This window comes from Nerophis ophidion, linkage group LG11, assembly GCF_033978795.1.
Source record: "Nerophis ophidion isolate RoL-2023_Sa linkage group LG11, RoL_Noph_v1.0, whole genome shotgun sequence".
Lineage (NCBI taxonomy): Eukaryota > Metazoa > Chordata > Actinopteri > Syngnathiformes > Syngnathidae > Nerophis > Nerophis ophidion.
The window spans coordinates 9,389,967-9,408,584 of NC_084621.1; the positions used below are offsets into that span (position 1 = coordinate 9,389,967).

The 18,618-nt window shown below is 46.4% G+C and overlaps 1 protein-coding gene across 1 annotated transcript in view; it reads right to left on the reverse strand.

Moving 5' to 3' along the window:
- Positions 1–265: 265 nt before the first annotated feature.
- Positions 266–18,618, reverse strand: part of erfl1 (Ets2 repressor factor like 1) — a 173,403-nt gene continuing 155,050 nt past the window's right edge. The window contains exons 5-6 of the mRNA XM_061914693.1: positions 9,686–9,815; positions 266–1,048 (exon numbers count right to left, since the gene is read on the reverse strand). Of these exons, the coding sequence (XP_061770677.1) occupies positions 300–1,048; positions 9,686–9,815 (879 nt within the window). The 3' untranslated portion in view covers positions 266–299. The remainder of the gene's footprint in view (positions 1,049–9,685; positions 9,816–18,618) is intronic.

Genomic DNA, 18,618 nt, shown 5'->3' on the forward strand with positions numbered 1-18,618 from the left:
GGTTGTTTATAATTGTCGCATACTATAAATAAAAGTTAATAAAATTCCAAAAAAAGGAAAAAATGGAAAAATACTGTATTCCACTTGGCAATATACTAAGAAAAAATGTTGTAATATTTGTAAAACGAAAAAGTCAATTTTGAAAATACAATTTTAAGTATCTTCAACGTCAAATTTTTGCTGGCCGTAAAAAAAAAAAAAATTTTTTTTGCGTGTTTAGGACAAAGTGCTACAGAGAAGAAGAAGAAGAGCGCGCACACAGCGTAGAAGAAGAAGAAGAAGTAGTAGAAGAAGAAGTATTAGCTGCGGATCATCTTGAGGGTCTCTGTCTCCCTGTGTCGCTCGTGCAAAGAAGCCACGGCGGGGGCGAGCGAGGGCGTGAGGGCCGGGGGTGAGGGAGTGACGGGCATCAGGGTCTTCAGAGGGTGGGGGGACACGGACGTGATGGACGGCAACATGGCCGCCTTCTTGCCATCCGGCGCCGTCTGCGGCCGCGCCCCCAGACGGACCTCCTTGGCGGCGGTGAACTCGTGCTCATTGTCCGAGCTGCAGTCGCTCAGGTCTGTGATCTCCAGGTCGGAGTCCGACTCGGGGTCCTGCTTCCCGCTCCCCTGCCTCTCCGCGGGGCTCTGGCGGCCCCCTGCGGCGACGAGGCCCAGGTTCAACACCGAGCCCGGGGCCGCCGCGTCCGGTCCGTCCCCCAACGACGCCCCGTTGCCCATGTCCGCGCGCCCCAGCGTCAGGCTCCCCGGGTAGGACGGCAAGCCCAGTCTGCTCCCCGCCGTGCCGTTTGTCCCGCCGGTGTGCGCCGCCGCCGCCTCCCCCGGGGGCAGCAAGCTGGCGAAGGGGTGAGGCAGCTGGGAGAGGCCGCCCTGCAAGGGGCCGGGGTAGAACTGGGAGGGGTAGAGGGAGCCGGCGGGGAGTTTGGGGCAGTTGTTGAGAGAGAAGGCCCCCGGGAGGTAGGGGTTGAAGCCCCAGGGGTAGTCAAAGGCAGGGTTGCGGGGGTAGGGGCCCAGCAGGGACGGGGGCTTGGAGTAACACGGGGTGCCTAACGAGCAGGACACAGACAACATGGAGGTTAGCAGCAGTTACAGTCGGCAGCCACAGGGGGCGCTTTAACAACAAACACCTCCTCAACTTGCTTTTTTTCGTGGAGTGAAGCCAATCATACCATCGGCTCTGAACTCGAGGGTTGCCGGTTCGATTCCAGCTTATGCCACCGATACATTTAATAATTTATAGAGTATATATCTAGTCACTGCCTTTGTGTCCTTGGGCAAGACACTTGACAAACGTTTATACTTAAAAGGGAACATTATCACAATTTCAAAAGGGTTAAAAACAATAAAAATCAGTTCCCAGTGGCTTGTTGTATTTTTGGAAGTTTTTTTCAAAATTTTACCGGTCTCGGAATATCCCTAAATAAAGCTTTAAAGTGCCTTATTTTCGGCTCTCTGCGAAGACACTGGCCATTTCCCTGTGATGTCACACAGTGCTGCCAATGTAAACAAACAATGGGAATACCACAGCAAGATATAGCGACATTAGCTCGGATTCAAACTCGGATTTCAGCGATTTAAGCGATTCAACAGATTACGCATGTATTGAAACAGATGGTTGGAGTATGAAAGTACTGAAGAAGAAACTGAAGCTATTGAGCGAATAGCTATTGACGCTATTCATAGCCATAGCATGGCCGAATAGCTGCGTTAGCATCGCCGGTAAAATGTGCGGACTAAACGATCAGGACTTTCGCATCTTTTGACACTGGAGCAACTTAAATCCGTCGATTGGTAAGTGTTTGTTTCGCATTAAATGTGGGTGGAAGGAAATGTAATATAGTTGCAAATGCATCTACAGGTTATCCATACATCTCTGTTCCATGTCTGCTTTAGCACCGCCGGTAAATAGCATGTTAGCATCGATTAGCGTAGCATGTTAGCATCAATTAGCTGGCAGTCAACATCAACAAAACTCACCTTTGTGATTTCGTTGACTATCGTTGCAAATGCATCTGCAGGTTATCCATACATCTCTGTGCCATGTCTGCCTTAGCATCGCCGGTCAAATGTGGAGACACTCTGGCACATTCAATGGGGGTCTGGCGGCAGACACTTTGGCATCTTGGGGCCAGTGGTGCAACTTGAATCCCTCCCTGTTAGTGTTGTTACACCCTCCGACAACACACCGTCGAGGCATGATGTCTCCAAGGTTCCAAAAAATAGTCGAAAAAACGGAAAATAACAGAGCTGAGACCCGGTGTTTGTAATGTGTTGAAAATGAAAATGGCGGCTGTGTTACCTCGGCGACGTCACATTCTGACGTCATCGCCTCCAGAGCGATAAACAGAAAGGCGTTTAATTCACCAAAATTCACCCATTTAGAGTTCGGAAATCGGTTAAAAAAATAGATGGTCTTTTTTCTGCACCATCAAGGTATATATTGACGCTTACATAGGTCTGGTGATAATGTTCCCCTTTAAAAGGTGCAGATAATGGGTTTCACCATAAAACGCGCTTTATGAGTCCAGAGAAAAAAGGCGCTGTATAAATATCCATCCATCCATTTTCTACCGCTTATTCCCTTTTGGGGTCGCGGGGGGCGCTGGCGCCTATCTCAGCTGCAATCGGGCGGAAGGCGGGGTACACCCTGGACAAGTCGCCACCTCATCGCAGGGCCAACACAGATAGACAGACAACATTCACACTCACATTCACACACTAGGGCCAATTTAGTGTTGCCAATCAACCTATCCCCAGGTGCATGTCTTTGGAAGTGGGAGGAAGCCGGAGTACCCGGAGGGAACCCACGCATTCACGGGGAGAACATGCAAACTCCACACAGAAAGATAATTCACTTTAATGAAGATTGTTAAGATACATATAAAAAGGTAAATAAAATACAGTATATATAAGTTAGAAAATCCCCTGAAGAGCAGGGAAACCTGCGAAACAGGCTGGTAGGGATGAAAAATCCTCTTTGTTTTTTCTGACCAAAAGTATATTTTCCGCTCTACCCCTCGACTATATATATATATATATATGTATATATATATATATATATATATATATATATATATATATATATGTGTGTACATGTATATATGTGTGTGTATACTGTATATATATATATACACATACATATAAACACATATGTATATGTATATATGTGTGTGTATACTGTATATATATATATATACACATACATATAAACACATATGTATATATATATATGTGTGTGTATACTGTATATATATATATATACACATACATATAAACACATATGTATACTGTATATATGTATATATATATATATATATATATATATATATATATATATATATATGTGTGTGGGTATATATATATAGGTGTGTATATATGTGTATATGTGTGTATATATGTGTATATGTGTACATATGTGTATACTGTATATATATACATATACACATATATATACATACATACAAACACATATGTATATACATATGTATGTATATATATATATATGTGTGTGTATACTGTATATATATACATATACACGTGTATATATATACATACATATAAACACATATGTATATACATATGTATGTATGTATATATATATATGTGTGTGTGTATATATATATATATATATATGTGTGTATATATATGTTTGTGTATACTGTATATATATATACATATACACATATATATATATACATACATATAAACACATATGTATGTATATATATATATATATATATATTTATATATATATGTATGTGTGTGTATATATATATATATATATGTGTGTATATATATATGTGTATGTAGAACAAACTAAAGGGTACAAACAAAAGGCACACAAACGGTGGAGAACAAACTTGGCTACGAACAAAAACTAGCACAAAGGCTAACTATGGACTAGAAACAAAAACACTTACTGTGACAAGAAGGAACTATGACATGAGCAGAGTGAACAGAAGTAGACACAGCTACAACGCCAAGTATTAATGACATTGACAGGTAGTGGTGACAATAACCCAGCCCTGACTGGAGGGCAAGGCAGCTTTAAATAGTACCTGGCTGATTGACACCAGGTGTGGCCAGGTGCCAATCAGCCACAGCTGGGGAGACACAGCACTCAGGGAGACAAACAGGAAACGGACAAACTAAGAGCGCTGACAGGAAACAAAGACAAACGCAGAGTAAAAACTAAAACATGGCCGAACTGTCGGGGACAAGCCTGACAACTTGAGTTGATTTATTTTGGAAAACCTTGTTATATTGTTTAATGCATCCAGCGGGGCTTTAAAACAACATTAGCCATAATAATGTGTTAAAGGCCTACTGAAATGAGATGTTCTTATTTAAACGGGGATAGCAGGTCCATTCTATGTGTCATACTTGATCATTTCGCGATATTGCCATATTTTTGCTGAAAGGATTTAGTAGAGAACATCGAGGATAAAGTTTGCAACTTTTGGTCGCTAATAAAAAAGCCTTGCCTGCACCGGAAGTAGCAGACGATGTGCGCGTGACGTCACGGGTTGTGGAGCTCCTCACATCTGGACATTGTTTACAATCATGGCCACCAGCAGCCAGAGCGATTCAGACCGAGAAAGTGACGATTTCCCCATTAATTTGAGCGAGGATGAAAGATTCGTGGATGAGGAAAGTGAGAGTGAAGGACAACAACAACAAAAAAAAGTTTAAGAAAACAAACAAAAAAAAACAGGCGAGGGCAATGTGTTTTTAGACACATTTACTAGGATAATTCTGGAAAATCCATCCATCCATCCCTCCATCCATTTTCTACTGCTTATTCCGTTTTATCTCAGCTACAATCGGGCGGAAGGCGGGGTACACCCTGGACAAGTCGCCACCTCATCAGTCTGGAACATCCCTTATTGGGGCGGCATAGCTCAGTTGGTAGAGTGGCCGTGCCAGCAACTTGAGGGTTGCAGGTTCGATTCCTGCTTCCGCCATCCTAGTCACTGCCGTTGTGTCCTTGGGCAAGACACTTTACCCACCAGCTCCCGGTGTGACCCACACCGCTTTAAATGTAACTTAGGTATTGGGTTTCACTATGTAAAGCGCTTTGAGTCACTAGAGAAAAGTGCTATATAAATATAATTCACTTATCTGCTATTGTGTTGCTAGTGTTTTAGTGATATTAAATAGTACCTGAAATTAGAGGGGTGTGGCCACAGGTGACGCCAGAGTTTCTGAGGAAAGTCACGCAGCTGCATGGACGGCGCAAGCTCCGCTGATCTCCGGTAAGAGGCGACTTTATACCACAATTTTCTCACCGAAACCTGCCGGTTGACATGTAGTCGGGATCCATGTTCGTTTGACCGCTCTGATCCATAGTAAAGCTTCACCTCTGGGAATTTTAAACAAGGAAACACCGGCTGTGTTTGTGTGGCTAAAGGCTAAAGCTTCCCACCTACATCTTTCTTCTTTGACGTCTCCATTATTAATTGTACAAATTGCAAAAGATTCAGCAACACAGATGTCCAGAATACTGTGTAATTATGCGATTAAAGCAGACGACTTATAGCTTGGATCGGGCTGGAAAATAATGTCCGCTAGAACCCGAGACATCAAACGCACGCGTCATTATACCGCGACATTTTCAACAGGATGCTTCTTGGGAAATTTAAAATGGCAATTTAGTAAACTAAAGCGGCCGTATTGGCATGTGTTGCAGTGTTAATAGTACCTGAAAGTCGGAGGGGTGTGGCCACGGGTGTGGTGACCGCCAGTGTCTCTGAGGGAAGCCACGTTTCTCGACGAGGCGAAGCGAAGGCAGCCGTTGGGGCCGGGCTGAGCATTTTTTTCCCCCTCCTCCACGGTGGAAGCATCACAAGTTCGGAGGCGGCCGGTCGGAGGAGGCAAGAGAGTCCGGAGCTGCCTCTTTGACAGGTGCACGAGGAACGACGCAAGCTCCGCTCATGTCTACGGTAAGAGCCGACTTATTACCACAATTTTCTCACCGAAACCTGCCGGTTGACATGTGGTAGAGAACCATGTTCGCTTGACCGCTTTGTTCCATAGTAAAGCTTGACCGTCATCTTTCGGGAACGTAAACAATGAAACACCGGCTGTGTTTGTGTTGCTAAAGGCAGTTGCGATACACCGCTTCCCACCTACATGTTTCTTCTTTGACGTCTCCATTATTAATTGAACAAATTGCAAAAGATTCAGCAATGCAGATGTCCAAAATAATGTGTAATTATGCGATTACAGCAGACGACTTATAGCTGGGATCGGGCTGGAACAAAATGTCCGTTACAATTCGTGACGCCACGCGCACGCGTCATCATACCGCAACGTTATCAACAGGATACCTCGCGAGAAATTTAAAATTGCAATTTAGTAAACTAAAGCGGCCGTATTGGCATGTGTTGCAATGTTAATATTTCATCATTGATATATAAACTATCAGACTGCGTGGTCGCTAGTAGTGGCTTTCAGTAGGCCTTTAAGTCCAACACTGTATACTGTATATCAGTATCGGTTGATATCGGAATCGGTAATTAAGAGTTGGACGATATCGGCAAAAAAGCCATTATCAGACATCTCTAGTAAAAATTTTAGTAATAAAATAAATAAAAAAATGCTTGTATTAGAGTGGGTGTGTGCTGGGATGTTGTTCATATTTAATGAACAAACAAAAGCATCCCCCTGCCAGCTTGTGGAGGCAGACTTCCTTCCAGACTGACAAGCAACTCACTCTTAGATTCTCTCCTCCTCCTTCTTCTTCTTCCTCTCTGCTCGTCTGCTCTTCTCCCTGCTCTCCTTCGTTATTTACTATGCGGGGCTAATTTGATAGTGTGTGTGTGTGTGTGTGTGTGTGTGTGTGTGTGTGTGTGTGTGTGTGTGTGTGTGTGTGTGTGTGTGTGTGTGTGTGTGTGTGTGTGTGTGTGTGCGGAGTAGCTGGCAGACACATGAATATTGAATCAGTCAGACGGGCCCTCTCACTTGCTTATGAAAACACAGTAATGGGCGCCCACAGGCCACAAACTGAAGCCTGCACCCTCAATTAGGACCTTCCTGCCTGGGAAGGGATTAGGGCGGGCGGGGACACATGGGAGGGAGAAGGGAAGAAGGCGGGCATAAGACCTGAGGACAAACTGCAGGAAGGGGGGCGGGGGGGGGGGGGGGGGGGTCTAGTTAGCACATCTGTTTACGCATTCTGGCTCTCTTGTTAGCTGTCACGGACGCCGAGCAGAAGGCGAGACGCCGGAGTGACCTCACCTTCCTTGTTTCAGACCGTAATGTCTAATTCACAAGATGAACGCTGCAGGCGGAAAACGGGACAGCCACGTCTCCTATTTCCTTTAACAATAAATACTCACACCCGCCCGCCCGCTTACTCAATCCACCTGCTTCCTCTCCGCGGCGGCCATTGTTTCCTCTCACCTTTGGCGCGTGTAAACCAGGTGACCTCACCTTCCTTGTTTCGGTCCGTAATGTCTAATTCACAAGATGAACGCTGCAGGCAGAAAACGGGACAGCCTCGTCTCCCATTTCCTTTAACAAGAAAAACTCACGCCCGCCCACCCGCTTACTCAATCCACCTGCTTCCTCTCCGCGGCGGCCATTGGTTCCTCTCACCTACTTTGGCGCGCGTAAACCAGGTGACCTCACCTTCCTTGTTTCGGACCGTAATGTCTAATTCACAGGATGAATGCTGCAGGCGGAAAACGGGACAGCCTCGTCTCCTATTTCCTTTAACAAGAAAAACTCACGCCCGCCCGCCCGCTTACTCAATCCACCTGCTTCCTCTCCGCGGCGGCCATTGGTTCCTCTCACTTACTTTGGCGCGTGTAAACCAGGTGACCTCACCTTCCTTGTTTTGGACCGTAACGTCTAATTTACAAGATGAACGCTGCAGGCGGAAAACGGGACAGCTTTGTCTCCCATTTCCTTTAACAATAAATACTCACACCCGTCCGCCCGCTTACTCAATCCACCTGCTTCCTCTCCGCGGCGGCCATTGGTTCCTCTCACCTACTTTGGCGCGTGTAAACCAGGTGACCTCACCTTCCTTGTTTCGGACCGTAATGTCTAATTCACAAGATGAACGCTGCAGGCGGAAAACGGGACAGCCACGTCTCCTATTTCCTTTAACAATACTCACACCCACCCGCCCGTCCGCCCGCCCGCTTACTCAATCCACCTGCTTCCTCTCGGCGGCGGCCATTGTTTCCTCTCACCTTCTTTGGCGTGTGTAAACCAGGTGACCTCACCTTCCTTGTTTCAGACCATCCATCCATTTTCTACTGCTTATTTCCTTTGGGGTCGCTGCTGCCTATCTCAGCTACAATCTGACGGAAGGCGGCGTACACCCTGGATAAGTCGCCACCTAATCGCAGATAGACAGACAACATTCACACACTAGGGCCAATTTAGTGTTGCCAATCAACCTATCCCCAGGTGCATGTCTTTGGAAGTGGGAGGAAGCCGGAGTACCCGGAGGGAACCCACACATTCACGGGGAGAACATGCAAACTCCACACAGAAAGATCCCGAGCCCGGGATTGAACCCAGGACTTCTTAGGACCTTCGTATTGTGAGTCAGACGCACTAACCCCTGTTTCACCGTGCTGCCCCTTGTTTCACATCATAATGTCTAATCCACAAGATGAACACTGCAGGCGGAAAACGGGACAGCCTCGTCTCCTATTTCCTTTAACAAGAAAAACTCACGGTCGCCCGCTTACTCAATCCACCTGCTTCCTCTCCGCGGCGGCCATTGTTTCCTCTCACCTTCTTTGGGGCGTGTAAACCAGGTGACTTCACCTTCCTTGTTTCGGACCGTAATGTCTAATTCACAAGATGAACGCTGCAGGCGGAAAACGGGACAGCCTCGTCTCTTATTTCCTTTAACAATAAATACTCATGCCAGCCCGCCAGCCAGCTTACTCAATCCACCTGCTTCCTCTCCGCGGCGGCCAATGTTTCCTCTCACCTTCTTTGGTGAGAGGAAACATTGGCTTATTCCCTTTGGGGTTGCGGGGGGCGCTGGTGCCTATCTCAGCTACAATCGGGCGTAAGGCAGAGTACACCCTGGACAAGTTGCCACCTCATCGCAGGGCCAACACAGATAGACAGACAACATTCACACTCACATTCACACACTAGGGACCATTTAGTGTTGCCAATCAACCTATCCCCAGGTGCATGTCTTTGGAGGTGGGAGGAGCCTATCCCCAGGTGCATGTCTTTGGAGGTGGGAGGAGCCTATCCCCAGGTGCATGTCTTTGGAGGTGGGAGGAGCCTATCCCCAATGTGCATGTCTTTGGAAGTGGGAGGAAGCCAGAGTACCCGGAGGGAACCCATGCATTCACGGGGAGGACATGCAAATGCCACACTGAAAGATCCCGAGCCCGGGATTGAACCGAGGACTACTCAGGACCTTCGTATTGTGAGGCAGACGCACTAACCCCTCGTCCACTGTGCTGCCCCCTGTTTCGGACCGTAATGTCTAATTCACGAAATGAACGCTGTAGGCGGGAAACGGGACAGCCACATCTCCTATTTCCCTTAGCAGTAAATACGCCCGCCCGCCTGCTTACTCAATCCACCTGCTTCCTCTCCGCGGCGGCCAATGTTTCCTCTCACCTTCTTTGGCGCGTGTAAACCAGGACCAACCTCACATAACCCCCTTCCTCCTCACTTTACTGTAGCCTGCTCACCTGAGCCGAGGAAAGGAAACGTGTCCAGTCTGAGCTTGTCTCCTTCGGGCGCCGGCGCTGTCGTCCCCCGATCAAACAGGGAGGAAGCTCTGCCGGAGTCGGGCAAGCGAGGGAACAGGGACTGGATGGCCTGAAAGACGGAGGAACGCCATGAAAAAAATATTCACAAAACGCAGCATCCGTGCAAAAAATAAATAAATAAATAAAAAGGCTGGCAACTTAGCTGATGCAAGGGGTGACAGTTTTTTTTTTGTTTTTTTTTGGGATTAACTGTCATCCCTTTAAGGACGAGAAGAGTTACACCATTTTCAAGTTTGCCTTTTTATGTACTTCCACAAAAATGTCCAATATTTTGGTTCTGATACACATTTCAGGCTCTTAAGGCTATGTCTACAGCAGGGGTCACCAACGCGGTGCCCGTGGGCACCAGGTCGCCCGTAAGGAGCAGATGAGTCGCCCGCTGGCCTGTTCTAAAAATAGCTCAAATAGCAGCACTTACCAGTGAGCTGCCTCTATCTTTTTATTTTTTATTATTTACTAGCAAGCTGGTCTCGCTTTTCTCGACATTTTTAATTCTAAGAGAGACAAAACTCAAATAGAATTTGAAAATCCAAGAAAATATTTTAAAGACTTGGTCTTCACTTGTTTAAATAAATTCATACATTTTTTTACTTTGCTTCTTATAACTTTCAGAAAGACAATTTTAGAGAAAAAATACAACCTTAAAAATGGATAGCAGCTCCATTCTATGTGTCATACTTAGTCATTTCGCGATATTGCCATATTTTTGCTGAGAGGATTTAGTAGAGAACATCGAGGATAAAGTTCCCAACTTTTGGTCGCTAATAAAAAAGCCTTGCCTGTACCGGAAGTAGCAGACGATGTGCGCGTGACGTCACGGGTTGTGGAGCTCCTCACATCTGAACATTGTTTATAATGTGAGCCTCCAGCAGCAAGAGCGATTCGGACCAAGAAAGCGACGATTTCCCCATTAATTTGAGCGAGGATGAAAGATTCGTGGAAGAGGAAAGTTAGAGTGAGGCACTAAAAAAAAGAAGAAGAAAAAAGAAAGAAAAGAAGATGGCGTTTTAGATGTAATTAGACACATTTACTAGGATATTTCTGGAAGATCCCTTATCTTCTTATCGTTTTAATAGTGTTTTAGTGAGATTGTAAAGTCATACCTGAAAGTCGGATGGCTGCGGTGAACGCCAGTGTCTCTAAGAGAAGCCGAGGAGGCAAGATCACAGCTGTCTTTTTGAGCCGCAGGATAAGGTCACATAATCCACCAACGTCTCCGGTAAGAGCCGACTTAATATCACAATTTTCCCATCCAAAAACTTGCTGGTTGACGTAGAGAAACAAGTTCGCTTGACCGCTCTGTGTTAAAGCTTCACAACAAACAAACACCGGCTGTGTTTCGGTGCTAAAGGCAACAGCATTCTTCTTTGACGTCTCCATTATTAATTGAACAAATTGCAAAAGATTCAGCAACACTAATGTCCAAATTACTGTGTAATTATGTGATGAAAAGAGACGACTTTTAGCCGTGTGTGGTGCTGGGCTAAAAATGTCCGTTACAACCCGAGACGTCACAAACACGCGTCATTATTCTGTGACGTTTTCAATAAGAAACTCAGCGAAAAATTTAAAATTGCAATTTAATAAACTAAAAAGGCCGTATTGGCATGTGTTGCAATGTTAATATTTCATCATTGATATATAAACTATCAGACTGCGTGGTCGCTAGTAGTGGCTTTCAGTAGGACTTTAATATTTAAACACTTAACATGTGACATTTTAAACAATTTTGAACAGAAAGAGTTCATGCACGTTCAGATAAATTTGTCAAAATTGCAACAGAAAAAAATTCAGGCCGGGGGCTAATTGACTGAAAGAGCACGCACTTGGTGCGATGATGTCATGTTATCGATGGAAAAATGCATTTTTAGACCCCGAGAGTAACAAGCAATAAATTAGTTTTTAGTATAAGTTTGCTGGTTTCAAGAAAAGTAATGCCGAGAGCATATCATGATGTCAAGATAATTGCACTAGCATTCACTTCATTTAAGAATATTTTTTTAACACATAGAGCAAAAAGGTCTAATTTTTTTCTTCTACCAAGTGAAGTGAATTATAGTTATATAGCTCTTTTCTCTAGTGACACAAAGCGCTTTACATAGTGAAACCCAATATCTGAGTTACATTTAAACCAGTGTGGGTGGCACTGGGAGCAGGTGGGTAAAGTGTCTTGCCCAAGGACACAACAGCAGTGACTAGGATGGCAGACGCGTGGATCGAACCTGGAACCCTCAAGTTGCTGGCACGATCGCCCATTCTTTCACACATTTTTGTAGAAACAGCCTCCATGCCTAAATGAAGTTAGTGAAGTATATCTTATATAGCGCTTTTCTCTAGTGACTCAAAGCGCTTTATATAGTGAAACCCAATATCTAAGTTACATTCAAAGCAGTGTGGGTGGCACTGGGAGCAGGTGGGTAAAGTGTCTTGTTGCCCAAGGACACAACGGCAGTGACTAGGATGGCGGAAGCGGGGATCGAACCTGGAACCCTCAAGTTTCTGGAACGATCGCCCATTCTTTCACAAACGTTTGTAGAAACAGCCTCCATGCCTAAGTGAAGTTAGTGAAATATATCTTATATAGCGCTTTTCTCTAGTGACTTAAACCCTTTATATAGTGAAACCCAATATCTGAGTTACATTTTAAAAGCAGTGTGGGTGGCACTGGGAGCAGGTGGGTAAAGTGTCTTGCCCAAGGACACAACGGCAGTGACTAGGATGGCGGAAGCGGGGATCGAACCTGGAACCCTCAAGTTTCTGGAACGACCGCCCATTCTCTCACAAACGTTTGTAGAAACAGCCTCCATGCCTAAGTGAAGTTAGTGAAATATATCTTATATAGCGCTTTTCTCTAGTGACTTAAACCCTTTATATAGTGAAACCCAATATCTGAGTTACATTTAAAGCAGTGTGGGTGGCACTGGGAGCAGGTGGGTAAAGTGTCTTGTTGCCCAAGGACACAACGGCAGTGACTAGGATGGCAGAAGCGGGGATCGAACCTGGAACCCTCAAGTTTCTGGAACGATCGCTCATTCTTTCACAAATGTTTGTAGAAACAGCCTCCATGCCTAAGTGATGTTAGTGAAGTATATCTTATATAGCGCTTTTCTCTAGTGACTCAAAGCGCTTTACATAGTGAAACCCAATATCTAAGTTACATTTAAACCAGTGTGGGTGGCACTGGGAGCAGGTGGGTAAAGTGTCTTGCCCAAGGACACAACGGCAGTGACTAGGATGACGGAAGCGGGAATCGAACCTGGAACCCTCAAGTTGCAGGCACGGCCGCTCTACCAACCGAGCTATGCCTCCATATATTAGTGAGAATGTACTTATTTTAAGGTATTTTTGGGTTCATTGAGGTTAGCTACTTTTACTTGTGTTGGAAAGTTCTGAGAAGCCGACATTTCTTGTTCTATCAGCAGATAATTTTGCTTTGTTCAAATAAAATATCCCTCATTTTTGTATTTTTTTTCTTGTTTTGCAAACACTTACTTTTTGCAATGTAGGGACTGAAAGTACTGACAGCCTACAGAACCGGGCCAGACACTACAAATTTCTACAGGAACTTAATTTAAGAATATTTGTCAATATTTTGAAAAAAAAAGATTTAATACAATTCTTATTAAGAAAAGTGCACTTGTTATGAGTGAGAATGTACTTATTTTAAGGTTATTTTTGGGTTCATTGAGGTTAGATAATTTTACTTGTTTTGGAAAGTCTTAACAAGCCGATTTTTCTTGTTTTATCGGCAAATAATTTTGCTTTGTTCAAATAAAACACCCCTCATTTATGTATTTTTTGTTGTTATTTTTGAACACTGACATTTTGCAGTGTGCTTGGTTGTTTTAGCGGAGTTCCATGTCCTGCGCGGCGTGATGCAGGCGGGGGGACACAACGGAAACAAGGACGGGGCACAAGGAGGCTGTCATGGGATGATGACAAATGATAAATGAGGCAAAGCGGGGACCGGCCCCGAAGTCAGCGACAGGTGCGTAGAATGCCCACCTGGGCCATCTACGGTCCGCGGGCCCTATTTTTCCAAAATCTGCTGTATGATATGGGGGAGGCGTGGCCTCCAGAGGACATTCCAGCTCTGGCGGAGATACTTGTTAAAAACAAGACAATTGCTTGGTTGTTTTAGCGGAGTTCCATGTCTTGCGCGGCGTGATGCAAGCGGGGGGACACAGCGGAGGCAAGGACGGGGCACAAAGAGGATGTGATGGGAACGGGAAGGACACATTTGAGAATACAAAGGATAAATGAGGCGAAGCGGGGACCGGCCTCGAAGTCAGCGACAGGTGCGTAGAAGGCCCACCTGGGCCATCTACGGTCCGCTGCCCCTACTTTTCCAAAATCTGCTGTATTATATGGGGGAGGCGTGGCCTCCAGAGGACATCTCGGTTCTGGCGGAGATACTTGTTAAAAACAAGACAATTGCTTGGTTGTTTTAGCGGAGTTCCATGTCCTGCGCGGTGTGATGAAAGCGGGGGGGGCACAGCGGAGGCAAGGACGGGGCACAAAGAGGCTGTCATGGGAACGGGGAGGACACATTTGAGGCTACAAAGGATAAATGAGACGAAGCGGGGACCGGCCCCGAAGTCAGCGACAGGTGGGTAGAATGCCCACCTGGGCCATCTATGGTCCGCGGGCCCTATTTTTCCAAAATCTGCTGTATGATATGGGGGAGGCGTGGCCTCCAGAGGACATTCCAGCTCTGGCGGAGATACTTGTTCAAAACCAGACAATTGCTTGGTTGTTTTAGCGGAGTTCCATGTCTTGCGCAGTGTGATGCAAGCGGGGGGACACAGCGGAGGCAAGGACGGGGTACAAAGAGGCTGTGATGGGAACGGGAAGGACACATTTGAGAATACAAAGGACAAATGAGGCGAAGCGGGGACCGGCTTAGAAGTCAGCGACAGGTGCGTATAAGGCCCACCTGGGCCATTTTACAGTCCGCGGGCCCTATTTTTCCAAAATCTGCTGTATTATATGGGGGAGGCGTGGCCTCCAGAGGACATCTCGGTTCTGGCGGAGATACTTGTTAAAAACAGGACGATTGCTTGGTTGTTTTAGCGGAGTTCCATGTCCTGCGCGGTGTGATGCAAGCGGGGGGACACAGCGGAGGCAAGGACGGGGCACAAAGAGCCTGTCATGGGAACGGGGAGGACACATTTGAGGCTACAAAGGATAAATGAGACGAAGCGGGGACTGGCCACGAAGTCAGTGACAGGTGCGTAGAAGGCCCACCTGGGCCATCTACGGTCCGCGCGCCCTATTTTTTCCAAAATCTGCTGTATAATATGGGGGAGGCGTGGCCTCCAGAGGACATTCCAGCTCTGGCGGAGATACTTGTTCAAAACCAGACAATTGCTTGGTTGTTTTAGCGGAGTTCCATGTCTTGCGCGGCGTGATGCAAGCGGGGGGACACAGCGGAGGCAAGGACGGGGCACAAAGAGGCTGTCATGGGAACGGGGAGGACACATTTGAGGCTACAAAGGATAAATGAGGAGGGAAGCGGGAAAGATGGCGGGAGACGGGATCGAGATCTGAGGGGGTGACAGTCAGTGAGGATGTAGGACACACACACACACACACACACACACACACACAGACACACACACACACACTCACAAAAAGAAGAAGTCACAAGGGAGAAGAAGACGAGGTGAAACAAATGGAACAGATGAATCTGGGGTATAAGACGGGACGCAGGGGGGGGGATTTTTTTTTTTTGTAGTGTGTGGATCAATAGCAGTGTCACCCCAACTTTGAAAGACTGTACTCCCCGAGCTGCCAGATCCACGTTTGCTTAACAAACCGCATTAACGACCCGTCCATTGATCTGATCTGACGCGACCCCGCTTTCATTTTTCACCCCCCGATCGATGACACATGGATACGCCGCCGAAGACCAGGGGAGCGAGACAGGAGGAGGGTGGGTCCGGGGGGGGCGAGGGATAACGTGGTCTTACGGGGAGGAGGCTTTAAGGACGAGTTAAAGCCTCCTCTCCTCGCGACCTCAAGACAAGTGATGGATGAGACGCCGCTACTGTACTTTTAACTTGGACATCATCAGTCACGCGGCTACTTTAGAAGCATGTGGAGTTTTGTTCCGTCGACCCCCCCCCCCCCTCACCCCTGAGGGAACGCCGTGTGAAGGCTGTCGCTGGAGTGAAATGCCAATGAAACAAACAATGTGAGGTCTGGAGCACATCAGAATCTATCATAACAACCTCTTCAGCGCGGACTTTTTTCAACATCGACGAGTCAAGCAGTGCATAAAAATATACTCATCGTTTTTATGCAGACGCAACTTTTTTTTACCTGCGTTTTACGTGTGTTTAGGATCTGCATAAGTGCCAAAAACTGTGAGATATTTATAAATAATCGTGCCTTCCTTCAGACTTCCTTTAGCATTTAAGTCTCACCTTAAAACTCATCTGTGTACTCTAGCCTGTAAATAGACCTCCTTTTCAGACCAGTTGATCTGCCGCAAGAGAGAGAAACACACACAGTGACAGAGAGAGCTCGAGAGCTCGAGAGAGAGTGAGCCAGCGAGGAAGAGGGCGTCCGAGTCATGCAAGTGACGTCAATGTTTCGCCCTCGAGAGCCATATACCACACCGGGATTGGTAGATTCCTTCAGCTCCGCACACAACGCTGTCAAGCGCCATTCATATAAAATTCGCAGGCCGCACTAACATTAAACGTTCATATTAAAGTGGGGGCCGCAGAATAACATCTCACGGGCCGCAATTGGCCCGCGAGCCGCGTGTCTGAGACCCCTGGTTTAGGCTGAAAACTACGATATCATTTTTCTTTTGTAGTGTGCACTGAGCTGAGAACATACATTATTTTGTAAAATGCACTGAGCTGTGTGAGAAATTTTAAGTCAATCCAACCTGGGGTTTAACCATAGCGCCGCCATGTGGCGTGTCAGGAAAATGATACAAGGTACGGCTGCATGATTTGACACCTTTTCACACAGGTGTGTTGGAGTTCTGTTTACATTTGTTCCAATGTCTTTTGAGTTTTCCACAAAAAGTCCACAATTTCAGGTCCGTCACGAGTTTGAACTGACAAAAATGACAACTCATCCGTCCCTAGTGGTTGGTTGTCTGGTTTGTTTATAATTCCAACACGTATATTTTAATTTCTCTTCACAACATGTCTGAAAAGGAGTATCTACAATCTCTGGACAACCAAAATCGAGAGTTGTGTCCGGGTGCTTAGATGTAAGTCGGATCCGTTTCCAGTGGGGGTTGGGTCCCGAATGGTTGGTTGTATGGTTTGTTTATAATTCCAACACGCATAGTTTAATTTCTCTTTACGACATGTCTGAAAAGGAGTATCTACGATCTCTGTAGCGAGAGTTGTGTCCGGGTGCTTGGATGTAAGCCGGATCCGTTTCCAGTGGGGGTTGGGTCCCGAATGGTTGGTTGTATGGTTTGTTTATAATTCCAACACGCATATTTTGATTTCTCTTTACAACAAGTCTAAAAAGGAGTATCTACGATATCTGTAGCGAGAATTGTGTCCGGGTGCTTGGATGTAAGCCGGATCCGTTTCCAGTGGGGGTTGGGCTCCGCCAGGGCTGGGCTCCGTCACATATCCTGTTTGTGATTTTCATGGACAGGACTTCTAGACAGAGTCGTGACCATTGCGGAGAAGGGGGGGGGAATAAAGGTTGCGTCACTACTTTTTGCGGATGATGTGGTCCCGACGGCACCTTCGGTTCGTGTCCTTCAGCTCTCACTGGATCGGTTTGCATCCGAATGAGGATCAGCATCTCCAAATCTGAGGCCATGGTTCTCAGCAAGAAACCGATGGTTTGTACAGTCTGGGTAGAGAACGAGACTCTGTCCCAGGTGGAGGAGTTTAAGTATCTCGGGGATCTCGTTCACGAGTGAGGGAAAGATGGAGAAGGAAATCAGCTGGAGAATCGGAGCAGCTGGGGCAGTATTGCAGTCTCTCTGTTGCACTGTTGTGACGAAACAAGAGCTGAGCCAGAAGGCAAAGCTCTCGGTCTACCGAGCTATCTACATTCCTACTCTCACCTATGGTCATGACCAAAAGAATGAGATCGCGGATACAAGTGGTCGAAATTAGTTTCCTCAGAAGGGTGGCTGGCATCTCTTTTAAGGATAGGGTGAGAAGTTCTATCAACGGAGAGAGACTCGGAGTAGAGCCGCTGCTCCTTCGCTTGGAAAGGAGCCAGCTTAGCTCTCGCTGGATCGGTTTGCAGCCGAATGAGGATCAGCATCTCCAAATCTGAGGCCATAGTTCTCAGCAGGAAACCGATGGTTTGTACAGTCCGGGTAGAGAACGAGACTCTGTCCCAGGTGGAGGAGTATAAGTATCCCAAAGTCTTGTACGCGAGTCAGGGAAAGATGGAGAAGGAAATCAGCCGGAGAATCGGAGCAACTGGGGCAGTATTGCAGTCTCTCTGTCGCACTGTTATGACGAAACGAGAGCTGAGCCAGAAAACAAAGCTCTCTGTCTACCGAGCTATCTACATTCCTACTCTCACCTATGGTCATGACCGAAAGAATGAGATCGCGGATACAAGCGGCCGAAATGAGTGTCCTCAGAAGGGTGGCTGGCATCTCTTTTAGAGATAGGGCGAGAAGTTCAGTCACCCGAGAGAGACTCGGAGTAGAGCCGCTGTTCCTTCGTTTGGAAAGGAGCCAGCTTATTTCTCACTGTTGCAGCCAAATGAGGATCAGCATCTCCAAATCTGAGGCCATGGTTCTCAGCAGGAAACCGATGGTTTGTACAGTCCGGGTAGAGAACAAGACTCTGTCCCAGGTGGAGGAGTTTAAGTATCTCAAAGTGGGAAAGATGGAGAAGGAA